The sequence below is a fragment of the Microplitis mediator genome, chromosome 4, assembly GCF_029852145.1.
Source record: "Microplitis mediator isolate UGA2020A chromosome 4, iyMicMedi2.1, whole genome shotgun sequence".
Lineage (NCBI taxonomy): Eukaryota > Metazoa > Arthropoda > Insecta > Hymenoptera > Braconidae > Microplitis > Microplitis mediator.
The window spans coordinates 13,389,119-13,402,852 of record NC_079972.1 but is presented as its reverse complement, the minus strand read 5'-3'; the positions used below and the strand labels follow the sequence as shown (position 1 = coordinate 13,402,852).

General features: G+C 31.3%; 2 protein-coding genes across 2 annotated transcripts; both read left to right on the top strand.

The window, feature by feature from the left end:
- Positions 1-760: 760 nt before the first annotated feature.
- Positions 761-7,158, top strand: LOC130667232 (uncharacterized). The gene is made up of 11 exons (XM_057468728.1): positions 761-1,032; positions 1,117-1,450; positions 1,969-2,393; positions 2,467-3,142; positions 3,241-3,649; positions 4,341-4,362; positions 4,662-4,928; positions 4,994-5,330; positions 5,394-5,797; positions 5,873-6,542; positions 6,616-7,158. The coding sequence occupies exons 1-11, from the start codon at positions 811-813 to the stop codon at positions 7,017-7,019; spliced, it is 4,170 nt and encodes a 1,389-aa protein (XP_057324711.1). The 5' UTR covers positions 761-810; the 3' UTR covers positions 7,020-7,158.
- Positions 7,159-7,687: 529 nt separating this feature from the next.
- LOC130666831 (uncharacterized) lies at positions 7,688-11,407 on the top strand. Its single transcript, XM_057468138.1, has 8 exons — positions 7,688-7,847; positions 8,912-9,101; positions 9,187-9,304; positions 9,384-9,494; positions 9,575-9,682; positions 9,775-10,044; positions 10,138-10,423; positions 10,509-11,407. The coding sequence occupies exons 1-8, from the start codon at positions 7,827-7,829 to the stop codon at positions 10,614-10,616; spliced, it is 1,212 nt and encodes a 403-aa protein (XP_057324121.1). The 5' UTR covers positions 7,688-7,826; the 3' UTR covers positions 10,617-11,407.
- The last annotated feature ends 2,327 nt before the right edge of the window (positions 11,408-13,734 follow it).

Below are 13,734 nucleotides of genomic sequence, written 5' to 3'. Positions count from 1 at the left end.
GATTAGTGAGCTAAATTTTACTTCTATTTACCTCTGACAAAAATTTGAATTATTAAAAAAAATATTACCATTTTAAGTCGTTTGAAAATTTTGAATTATTCAATTTGGAGTTCGGATCGAATAGTTCGAACTATTCGCGCACTCCTAGTATTTAAGTATCAATATTTAAGACTGTTACCCTAGTTTAAACTTTATTAAAAATTTGGCTCGACTTAAATTCTAGTAAAAAATAACATTTTATTACGATAATAATCTGAGAGTCGTAATTTATTATAATCTAAATCGTAAGCCTTCTATTTAATCTATTGTCTTTTTTTCGTATTATTTATAATTAATATTATAAATAATAATTTATAAATTAAATATTAGTATGTAAAAGATTCCGCATTTATATTAATGATGATTATTACATTAATTAATGAGTTATTGCGATATAATCATCGCGATACTCGCGGTCAATGACCAAAGGCCGAAAGTTTTTAAAAAAACATTGAGCGTCAGTAGCTGAAAAATATAATAAACACCGAATCTGAACCACCTGATAAACTATAGATATAAATTACCGTCTCGGATTCAGAGGTCATAGATAAATCGGCCCGAAAATTTATTTAAATAATTTAAAAGGCAACTCGGAGCTAATCGTGAAGATAAATAAATATAATAACTATTTTACAGTATTTTTTAGTAGATTTTGAAATTTAGGTATCAAAGGTTACCAACAAAACCCCAGTATATAAAGATGCGTTGCAGTTAATTACTCGCATATAGTGAGACGAATATTCGGCAAACTGTTGCTCTGAGGTGCTCGCAATGTTTAAAAATTTTGTGGTTTTCGCCACAACCTGTGTCTGTTTAGTAGCAGCACACAAGCAGGTGGATGTCCACACTGCCGACAAGACTTTTTTGACAAAACAAAAAGAAATTTGGAGCCTTTTTTGGCACATCGATCAACCGACAACCGTCAATTCAGAGCTTTATCAAGTAGCCCGTTCATTCAGCATTGAAGATCATGTCGACTCTTACACTAACGCGGTACTACTTTACCTCATTTTTATTTAAATTTACCAAACATTTATATAAATATATATATATATATATATATATAATTAATTTCAGAGCTACGTTCATCACTTCATGGATCTCTACAAACATGGATTGATTCACCGCGATGCCGTATTCTCAATGTTCCATCCAGAACATTACCACGAAGCTGATGCTCTTTTCAAACTTTTCTTCCATGCCAAAGACTGGGAAACTTTCTACAACACAGCAGTGTGGGCACGTTTCAACGTAAACCCCAAATTATTTGGTTACGTTTTTGCTGTTGCTGTAATTCATCGCCCAGATACTAAATTCGTCACTCTACCGCCTTTATACGAAGTAATGCCACACTACTTCTTCAACAACGAGGTGATGCAAGCAGCTTATCATGTCAAAATGGGAGATTCCAGTAAGTTTATAAATATATATATTAGGGTGTTTCAGAAAAAAAAAATTTTTTTTTGGTATTCAACAAAAAGTTCTTATGATATTTTTTGATAAGACTGATAGCTTTGCCGGAAAAGTAAAAAAATCTCAAAATTTACTATAAATTTGACTTGAAGCTTAATAACTTTTGAACAGTGGGATTTATCAAAAAATGTTAAGAAACTTTTTTTGTAGAGCGTTCAATTTCCTACAAAAAAATTTGTTGTGCATAAAAATCCGTTGATTGGTTTATGAGCTGGAAAATTCTAAAAAAAAAAAATTATTTTTCCCGTGTTATTTAAATGGAAAATAGAAAAATGGATTGAGGCAAACCTTAGTATCATTATTAAGAGCTCGGAATGGTACCAAAATTTTTATTTTTAGTTATACTTTCAATTTTTGGATACCTTAAAAAAAAAATTGTTTTTTTTTTGAAACACCCTAATATATATACGATATATATTGTCGAATCTGGCTATTAATAATTAAATTAATATTCAGGCGTTAAGAAAGCCATTGGCGTTAAATACCACGAAGGAAGCGATGTCGTAATCCACTCAAACTACAGCGGATGGTACCTGATCCACGATGATGCTGAAGAGGAATTGAACTATTTCACTGAAGACATTGGTCTTAATTCTTACTACTTCTATTTCATCCATGAGTTCCCGCACTTCATGAGCAGCGAGCACTACCATATGCTGAAAGAAATCCGTGGAGAAGTTTACTTCTTTGGACACAAACAATTATTGGCCCGTTACTACCTCGAGCGTTTGTCTCACGATATGGGTGAAATTGAAACAATTGACTGGCATGAGCCGATCGTTACTGGTTACTACCCAACAATGAATCATCCAAATGGTCTTCCATTCCCCCATCGTCATTCATGGACCCACGTTCCTCATCATAAATTCGATTTAGTCCACGTAAATATACTGTTGCTTCTCATACATAAATTAATTAATTTATCATAATCATAATTATTGGGGTTTTGTTTAGGATGCTGAACAATTTGAAACTCGCATTCTCGGAGCCATTGACTCTGGAGTATTCTATGATGCCAGTCACCCACCAAAGGGTGTCAAGGTTTACACACCAGAAGGTTTCAACACTCTTGGAAACTTGATTCAGGGTAACGCTGATTCAATCCACAGCAAATTCTACGGCAGTATCGACCATATCTACAAACAGATTCTTGGTTTTGGATTGAAGCCAATTGACAAAAACCACTTGGTCCCAAGTGCCCTAGAATACTCGATCACCAGTATGAGAGACCCGGCATTCTACCGTATTTACAAGAAAATAGTAAACTATTTCCTGAAATTCAAAGAACACTTGCCCCAATACACTCATGAAGAATTAGCATTCCCCGGTGTTAAAATTGAGTCAGTAGCTGTTGACAAGCTTCTTACATTCTTCGAACACTACGACTCTATTGTCAGCAATGGTATACCCGTATCCTCACAAAAGGATGCTGAAACAACGGTTATCAAGGTTCGCCAACACCGTTTGAATCACAAGCCATTCACCTCCCACATCACTGTCAGCAGTGACAAAAATGTTAAGGCCGTCATCCGCATGTTCTACGGACCTAAATACGACGTACATGGTCACGAAATTGACTTCGCTGACAACTGGGCTAACTTTATTGAACTTGACCAATGGGTTGTTGATCGTAAGTTATTATTATTACTCTCAGTAATTAAGTTTCATTAAAAAATTATCAGTTCAAAAATTAGCTGATGCTTGTTTTTTTTATTTAATTGATTTCAGTTAAATCTGGTATCAACAAAATTGAGCGCAGCAGCCACGAATCTATTTACGTTATTCCTGATGAAGTAAACAGCGCAACATACTGGAAACATATCACTAAATCTATAGAATCTGACGAACCATTGACTTACAGCTCTCAATTATACGGTTTCCCAGACCGTTTAGTTTTACCTAAAGGTAAAAAAGATGGATTCCCAATTAAAATGTTCGTTTACGTAAGCGAATACGAGGAGAGCCACGCTTTCAAACACGAGTCTCCAGTTTGGGGCAGCATGATGACTGATGGAAAACCCTTGTCATACCCTCTGGACAGACCTGTTGTTCCTTACGAATTTGACGTACCTAATGCACACTTCAAGGATGTCGTTGTCTACCACAAACACGTCGAAGAACTTAATCTTACTATTTAGTTTCAAATAATAGTTATTGATTCATACATAAATATTGTTCATTTTTTAGTTTATTAAGATGATTCTTTTAAATTGCATTGATGATTTAATGATATTTTAAAATACAAATAAAATATAATACTGAAGTTAGCTGACGTCTAATAATTTTTGGATTGTTTTTCTCAACGATAAATTGAAAAAAAAAAAATACTTTAAAAAATTGCACCTGTAGTTTTTTGAATTTTCTAAATATGCATATTTTTGGTTTTTTTTTTGTCATTAATTTGTTTAAATAAAAATCCAAAAATTTTTGATCGTCTGTCGATTTCAGGATCATAATAAAATTAACATTCAATTGGAAAAAAGTTTTTTTTTTACCTCTGTCCTATTAAAATTTTTTTTGTTACTTAAAATACATAAGTTTTTAAAATTTAATTTAGTAGTGATTATAAAACTAAAATTAAATAAAAAAATTCAGTTGATAATAACTATGGAAAAATTAATGAATATATTTTTCCAAAGTTAATTATGAATTAATCTTCCTTAATTATTCGATATCTTTATCTCTGTTTTTGATAGTATTAAATAATTAAGTTATTGTTTTTATTTATTTAAAATATCATTAATTATAAATAATGAATTTTAGATTGTGATAAAACTATTTTTCTACAAAATAATATCTACCCCTTTTATAGATAATGTTTTAATGAGTCTAACCATGTCTGTTTACTCGGTAATACGACGTTTGACCCAACGACAGAGTATACCCGCGAAAAAATACCCACGACAATGTACATTTTTAATGAATATTTTATCTCGGCTATTTTAGTGTATAGGTATGTTGTCGTGGGTATTTTATCGCGTGTGTTTTGGCGTACGGGTATTTTGTTTTCGATTCAAATATTACGTAGTCGGTGATAGACTTGTGACCCCAAGACTGGCTCGTTATGATTAGTTACTATCAGAATACTATAAAAATCGATGGATCTAGTGAAACGAAAACACTTTTTTTCAGCAACTACTGCGGCATAGTTGCACCCGTTCATTATTTTTGTAATAATAGCAATAAAAATGCTCAAAGAAGTGTTTTTATTCGCCCTAGTGGCAATCTATATTACAACCGCTAATTGTACTTTCTATTACACAGAACTAACTGCAGACAAAGATTTTCTGCTTAAACAAAAGAAAATTTATAATTTGTTTTATCATGCTTCGCAACCGAGTGTCGTCAATGAAGACTTGTACAAACAAGGATTAGAATACAGTATTGAGGCAAACATTGACTCCTACACCAATAAGGTATGTCATAATTTTAAGTGTATTTTTAATTTAATTTAAATAATTTATTTACTTTTTTATCACAGGAAGCTGTAAACAGTTTCATTGAATTATACAAATTTGGATTTTTGCCGCGAGGAGAATTATTTTCCGTCTACTATCCAAAATTACTAACGGAAACGAAATCACTTTTTAAACTCTTTTACTACGCAAAAGATTTTGATACTTTTTTCAAAACAGCTCTTTGGGCACGAGTTAACATCAATCAGGGAGAATTTTTCTGTGCACTCTACCAAGCCGTTCTTCGACGACCTGACACAAGTTACATTCAACTTCCTCCACCGTACGAATTTTATCCCTACGCTTTCTTCAACTCGGAAGTTATAGAAGCTGCGAAAAATGTTAAATTATACAACAAACCTGGTAACTATACGGCTCAAAATAATGTTTTGACAGCTATTTAAATTTTTTATTTGTATATTTTAGACTCTCTTGAAGGAAATTCTTACGTAATTCACGCAAACTTTTCCGGTTGGTACCTCAATCGTGACTATGATACTGAAATGAAGCTAAAATACTTTATAGAAGACATAAGTCTCAACACATATTACTTTTTCTTCCGTGAAAACAATCCATTCTGGTTGAGCTCCGACGAATTTGGTTTAGACAAACACTCACGTGGTGAAGAATATTTGTACGGACACAAGCAATTATTTAATCGCTACAATTTGGAACGTTTGGCAAATGGTCTCGAGAAAGTTGAAGATTTCACTTGGGACAGTGAATTTTACCCTGGATACTATCCGACAATGGTTTATCACAATGGACTCCCGTATCCTCAACGTCCTCACTGGAGCAAAATTCCTCAATACAAGTACCCATTCCTCCATGTTAGTATTTAGTTGTTCAAAAAAAATTATTTTTAGTGTAAGAACACAATAATAAATAAATTTATTTGCTGACAGGCGATTCATGATGCAGAATCTCGAATTTCCGGTGCTATTGATTCTGGAATAGTGCTTACTGCTGAAGGGAAACCAATCAACATTTACACTCACGATGGTTTGAATATTTTGGGTAATTTGATTGAAGGCAATGAAGACTCGTACAATAAAAACTTCTATGGCAGCATTGACGAGTTTGCCCGAAGGATTCTTGGGTTTAATCTTGAACCTAAATCACAATACCAAGTAATTCCAAGTGCTATGGAGTCATTCTTCTCGTGTATGAGAGACCCGGCTTTCTACAGACTTTACAAGAGAATTGGTTACTATTACTACAGATACAAAGAACTTTTGAAACCATATCCAAAAGATGAGGTCGTATTTCCCGGTTTGAAATTCGAATCTCTGACAACAGACAAATTGATAACTTACTTTGATTACTTTGACGCGACAATTAGCAACGGATTGCCTGTTCATGATCAAAAAGAAGCTGATTCGTTGTTCATAAAAGTTCGCCAGCATCGTCTGAACCACAAACCATTCAATGTAAAAATGATTATCAACTCAGACAAACCTCAACCAGTAGCCATCCAATTGTTCCTCGGACCAAAGTATGACGGGCAATATAATTTGATAGATTTCACTGAAAGCTACCGATACTTTTATGAAATAGACTACTGGGTAACTGATCGTAAGTATCCAATTTTTTATCCACCTAAAAATCATTAAAGAAAATGATTTATAATTTATATTTTTCTTAAAAGTAAATGCTGGAGAGAACAAACTCGAGCGCAACAGCCACGACTTTTTCTTCTTGATGCCCGACAAGGAGCCAAGTGAAATTTTCTACAAGAGAGTCGAGAAAGCTCTAGAAGGCACTGAGCAGTTTACGTACAAAGAAAATCTATACGGATTCCCAGAACATCTTTTGCTGCCAAAAGGCAATCGGGCCGGATCACCTTATCAATTATTCGCTTACGTCAGTCCAGTCACCGATGTAATTAAATACAAATCCCGCGTTTTTGGAAGCTACATGTTCGGTCACAAACCCATGGGTTTCCCGCTTGATCGGCCAATCTACTACCCCCACTTCCAAGGACCAAATATGTTCTTCAAAGATGTTAACATTTATCTCAATCTTGATGTCGATCCCAACGCCACTGTCTAATAATCATCAGTCAATTCTTCTCTTCCTGAGCATTTCAATGTGCAAAAATTTTAATTACTGTTAATTATTAAATCATAAACATGTAATCATTTTTTTTAATTTTTGATTGAAATATAAAGCATTATTATGTCAAATAAAATTTATAATTGACAATTTTGAATAAGTACTGGTATGTTATGGCGGTTTTATAGCCGTATTTATGTCATTGTGTAACTGTATCGTCAGGTATATAACAGTACATCTAAAACGCACGGCTACACCCACTATTGAATTCTTTAGATATTTATCTCATTAACTTTTAAACTTTTAATTTTATTTAAATATCCGCAAATACAAATTTATAGATTTGCTGATAAATTTTTAGCCGCTTATAAAGTAAAAGCGGAATATTTAAATAATTAAGTGATTCTACAATAAAATTAAAAGTTATTGAATTGATAATTAAACAATTTATAAGTAAATATAGATATGAATAATGAGTAAGTCGGGTTTGAAAAATGATCGAAATTTTACAGATGTTTCCGGAAGTGGATATCTTGTAGTCGGTCAAGGTCAAACACGTTTGATGATAATTACCAAGCTAAGTAGTGAGAATGTGGAACGTTAACCTGTTGTAGAGTATGGGGGGGATAGAAATACCGAAGAATCAGGTAGAGGTAAATGCCGTTCGCATTGAAACTTGAGTTCAAGAACTTCAGTATTGCTATGACCGTCAGATCTTTAACAATTGTCAACTTAAATTCATTCATACAATCTTATCTCATATAAACATTCATATTTTCCAATCAACTACTGTTCAAACTTATCATGGATTTTCGAACATTTGTCGTAAGTATTTTATTTTATGCAATAAATTCAATTGTAGTTAAATCTGAATATTCAAAAAAATTATCAATTTTTTTTTTTTGGTTAAAAAAGTTAACGAACCCCCACTAATTATAATTTTTAATACAACTAATCATCGATTAAAATGAACTTAACAAGTTCACGTTATGATTATTGTTATAAAATTTTGTTATTATGATTAATTATTATGCAGGTCGCGTTAATGAATTAATGATATCGCTTCCGTGTTAGTGTATTCGATATAGCGGTTTTGAAAGTATCAACACTATTACTGTAACTACAGGAAATCTATATAATGCGTAGAGGCAGTAACAGTTACTTGGGATTTTTCCGAAGCATCATTTATAAACCAACTTATTACAGATAATGTAGAGCCTAACATCATCACATTTGTAATTAATTTCATAGGTATTATCTACCACAAGTAGGTTAACATCCTTGTTCAAGTATCCGGATCTATTAGAGAACTTGAATTAATAACTTTAATGCTAAAACACACATGGAAAAAATTATCTAGTGAATTTTACTCGTTAGTTGTGAGTAAAACTGGGCCTAGATTAATTATTAATCTTCCGTTTCTAGATAGTGTTCAATTATGAGGCAGAAAACCCTAATTTCGAGTAATTTTTAAATAAAAACGAGTAAAAAATAAACCAAACGGAATCAGTTTTTTTATTTTTATTTATTTTGGTTTTGGCCCGGGTTTACTCTGAATTTGAGAGTAAATTTTATTTCAAAATTATCTCGTGTACTCTGACGTTTTCGATACATATTTAAAAAATTTGAATAATTAAATACTTGCTACCGGTAATTTTATTAATTTCACGTGACTAAAATTAAATCGCTGTATATATATGTTTATGTATTACTCACGTATATATCACTGATGTAAGTACCGTTAAAAACCGAATACTAATGCGTAAGGCATGTCTTATTTTGTAACGGAATTTTATAATCAAATGAAAATAAAACGCGTGTTATTTTTATTTCGTTTGTTTTTATTTTTTTTATGCCCGTTGTTTAATGAATTAATTTAAAATTAACAGATGATACTTATGTGCTGCTCGACATTCGCCGAGCCAAGTAGAAGTAAATTGGGGTTGCATGTGAATGAGTCATCGTCAACTCAAGAAGAAGAACCGCCTGAAGGTTTTTATGCTTTTGTTGAATCTCCGAATGCTGAACCGCCCAAAGTAAGACCGCCGCCTTATATTGACAGTGACAAAGAATGTTTTGGTATATTATGCACTTAATATTTTTATTTTTACATAAAAATAAAGAACGATGAATTTTATTTTTATGACGGCTGTTATATTTTTAGACACTGGAAAACAAGAACAAGGATTCGTTTCAATTCACAACGTTTGCGGTGATTTGAATAAAGGATACATTCCACGAAATCCTATGAAACAGAATGTTGCTGGATCTTCATATCCTTTGTAAGTGTTTTTTAAAGTAGTATGGAAATTAGTTTAAATTTTGAAAGTTAAATGAAATTTTTAAATAATTTTTTTTTAGTGAATTGATTAAAAACCAAACTTTGAAATTCTTGAGCAAAACATTACCCATTTTAAAAGCAGACGATTCATTGCCGATAGTGGCTAAAGTTCAACCATTTTCACAAAATTCGTAAGTAGTAAATCCGAGTAAAATATATTTTAATTTTAAAAATAAATATTGATGAATAAATTTAAATAATTGACTAAAAGTGTACACACGGATGAGAAACGGAGTAGAAGTAAAAGAGCCGCTGAGTCATCAACGGCTATAGATGCCAATCGGAATGGTCGTAAATTTTGTGAAAACGGCGGTGGAGTGTGAGTATATATATGTATATATATTTAGTGTCAGAATAATAGAGACGGATAACTGAAGAAAAAAAAGTTAAACAATAAATTAACACTTGCAGAATGTGTATGCTTTACAAAGCAATTCAAGGAGAGCCATTAGCAGCGTCTGCAGCTGAACGACGTGACGAGCCAGTATCTTCTCCAGAGTATCGTCAGCGCACGCCTCCACAAGAAAAACCCGAGTACACTGGCCCACCGACACCTTGTCCAGCTAAAGTCGAATATGCAACCCCAGTTTTTGCTAAAAACTACCAAGGGATCTGGCGATACGTTGTCCAGATACCTTATGAAGGATATTTCACTCAGACAATCGAGTTGACGCGCTGCATGTACGGCAATTAATTTAATTTAATTTTTTTAATGATGATTATTATGATTGCAAGTAAGAGATGAATATTTATGAGCAATTGAATGTAATTTAGGCAATCGAGGTGCCATTATTTGGACGGCGGATGTCTTTCATCACCTAGATGGACAAGTTTACTTGTTGCGGAAATTTATTATCCGGACACTGTAATGGAAGAGAGTCCGAATGGAAAATTCCCAGGACCTCGTGAACCAATAGCCGCTAATTCGCCGCCGCCAGTTCACGATTATCAGAATTTTCAAATGTATTTACAGAAGAGAGCCGGCGAAAATGAAGGAAGAAGTAGTTCTAGTAATCAACAACATCATTGTGATGGACACGACGATATGGGATGTTTCCGGGTATTTATTTTTATATTTGTTTTTACAGTAGAAATATATCTTTGGATTGAAAATAAGTAATAAGTAACTGAAATTTTAAATTTAGATTCGTCTGTACTACGATTGGTTTTTGGTGCCCGGAAGTTGTAAGTGCTGGCGACCTGACTACTTCAATCGTTATGTGCGTCGTACTAATGTTAATTCCGACTTGTAAGCTGGCGCTTTAAATACGAATAATAACGCGCAATTATACAATGTGTAAGTAATTGTACACAAGAATTGATATTGACTCATTGTCAATAAAAAGGATCAACAGACATATATATTTTTGTTTGTAAATTTATTCCGTGTTGCTGAGTTTAAAAGTAATCGGAGATTAAGAATTGACAGTCTCAATGACAAATAGTTAAAGTTATATTTAGTTATCACTGATTTTTATTTGTTAAATGAAGTCAATTGTTACGATATAAGTCTGGAAATTTTTTTATATATCTACAGATATCTTTCATATGTAATTACACAAAAAAAAACTGACTGATGGTTACTGTAACTAGTTTTTTTATACTTTTAATTATTAATATCACTGTAAAAATTTGCGGATTAAATCCGGAGTGATTACGAAGCGGGTGACTGTTTATTTATTTAATTCTCTCAAAGTGAAATTCACTCCGGAGAGTTTATTTTAATATTAAAACTCCGAATTTGAATGTGGATTTAAATAAAATCCAGATGCCGCCGAAATCATTCCGCTGAAAAAAAAATTCCCTATTTACTCTTTATGCGGAATGATTTTTTAAGAAACTTCGGAACCGAGAGAATTCAAATTGAAATAAAATCCGTAATTACTCCGAATTTACTACCGATTTTTTACAGTATAATTAAATTAGATTTTAAGAAATGAAGAGATTTATGCTGAAAAGGTAAAAATAAAAGGAAAATAAATCCTTAAAAAAATATTTTACCTTTTCTGCATTGATCACTTGAAATGTGTGATCAAGTATTTTTTATAAAAAAAATTATGGTTACTTTTTTATACGTATTACTTTATTCTATATTGTGCTATTTATTAACTTAATAAATTATTTATAATAAAACGAAATAAAAAATTTTTATAATTTGATACATTGACCCACTTGCGAATTTGCTCAATAATTTTTTTCCGTGATAATTTACAAAAATAATAAATGTTTATAAATACGCGATAAACAAGTTGTCAAAACGATTTCACGCAGGCATGAATCATGAAAATAATTAAAGTTAAAAATTAACTGGAATTAACCGGATTTTCTCTCGTGATTTGAAAGTGACTGCGTCTGCTGTCCACTTAAAATATATTTATCTCATCTTTTTCCTCATCTACAGCATATTAAATAGTATTATTATGTTTATGCAGAATGAAAAAAATTATTATTTTTATCATATGATCAAACAATAAGAGTAAGAACAAACATATATTTTTATTTGTACTCCAGCACGTGATTGTGGTCTTGGAATAATAAATTTTAGGATAAGGTCATCGTCACATGACAGCTATAAACTCTGATACTTTGTTATTTAAATAATATAATATATATTTATGAAAAATTTGTCTTCATACTTAAAAAAAGTATCGTCTCAAAATAAAATTTTGAATTCACAAAATATTACTCGTTGCGTAGTAAATCCGGGTGAAAAAAAAAATGTTTCCTCGTGACTGGTCGTTTCTCCCTTTACTTGGTCAATCGTCATGTGACAATTTAATTGAAACTAGTTGACCTCACAACCAACGATTCACGCAACTTATATATATCTATATATATGTGTATACATATTAGTAGACAACTTCGTAACATATATGACTTTTCTCGAACTCTCATCACGTGCTTTCAATCTTCGAGACTCGCGCAAAACATTTTATTCTTCAAGTACAAATTACCGATGTCAATAACCGCTTATTCAAGAACATACACACACTTACTATACTATTTATGTACATACATTTTATGCAATATCTTATTGATCTATTAATCAACTATTTATGTAAAAAAATCTCATAAAAAATTTTAAATTATCATTTAATACCGAACTATTTAATTAATCACATTTATTAACTAAAGAGTTCCCAAATTTTCAAAAATTAATGAGTGGAAAAAAATGACAAAATTCTTTTAACGGAGATTTAATAAGTGCGTGTATTTTTTTGATAACAGTTTAACGTAAAATCAACTAAGAGTAATTATGATAAAGAATAAAAAAAAATGTTTGATTCTCGTGACTGTCACGAGATCGCTGACGGGGATTAAATTATTTGTTTCCAGCAAACAAGATATTTGATAATAAATATATTACCAAATCCCGTATCATTATTATTATGTAAAGTTAAATTTTTTGTTGTTTATTACACATTTTAAAATATATTTTTCACATATTTAAATATTTAAATAAACGTAGTAAATATTTTAAAAGCAGAAGTCATTGAAAAAAGAATATTATTGATATTTGATCAGTTTGTCTTTCTGGTTAATCTATTTGTAAACTTTTTTGATAACAATATTTTATTATTAAATTATAAATTATTGTATTTTTTTAAAAAAATATTTAAGATCAAATGTAAGAAGTGTTTTTAAAAATAATGTTTACTCGATAATTAACGATAACATGTCTCGTCGTATTGACTCATGATATAATTTTCGTACAATTCATAGTTATTTTGTTTGCTTACATCAGAACTGGTTTAAAGTACAATCAGTAGTTTATCCAAAAGTCAATTTTAAATATTACTCTAAGTCTCTTTAAATTTATGTATTTATTTAAGATAACTAAATAATATTAATTTTTTCTAACTTTCCTATGACGCATAATTACTCGAAATTTAGAAATTATTCGATAACTTTCCTGGTTTCTCGGAATCACTGACGCACTTACTTATTTTTTTTACTGTCTATTATTTTCCTTAACTAACTAATTAAATTAACGCGTTAATTAAAAGGAAAATAAAATAAATAATTATGAATTTAGCGAATTATGAACATAAAAATTTTTTAAACCGGCGATTCTCATCACTATTTAACGCGGTCGTTATCTTTATCTGGGAAATTAGCAAACTAATGACGGACATGATGTAAAGAATGATATTATCTGTAAATTTATGGTTATGATTATAGCCATGATTATGATTAATAATTAATATCACGAGGAACGTCAATTAAATAAATAAATGTTCATAAATGTTGTGAGTTCTTAAATTCAAATTTCCCATTCGCTTGTTCACCAGTGACGTCTGTTAATATTTAACAAGTGGGGATGGGATTCACTGATACAAAAGGACAAGAGTGGGGTAAGTTGTCTTGTGA

Bases quoted from the DNA above. Each gene is read 5' to 3' on its own strand.
- LOC130667232 (XM_057468728.1), top strand. From the start codon at position 811: ATGTTTAAAAATTTTGTGGTTTTCGCCACAACCTGTGTCTGTTTAGTA. The intron at 2,394-2,466 runs GTAAATATACTG...GGTTTTGTTTAG, and splicing joins ATAAATTCGATTTAGTCCAC to GATGCTGAACAATTTGAAAC. The intron at 3,650-4,340 runs GTTTCAAATAAT...TGTTTTAATGAG, and splicing joins GAACTTAATCTTACTATTTA to TCTAACCATGTCTGTTTACT.
- LOC130666831 (XM_057468138.1), top strand. From the start codon at position 7,827: ATGGATTTTCGAACATTTGTC. The intron at 9,102-9,186 runs GTATATTATGCA...TTATATTTTTAG, and splicing joins CAGTGACAAAGAATGTTTTG to ACACTGGAAAACAAGAACAA. The intron at 9,683-9,774 runs GTGAGTATATAT...TAACACTTGCAG, and splicing joins TGTGAAAACGGCGGTGGAGT to AATGTGTATGCTTTACAAAG.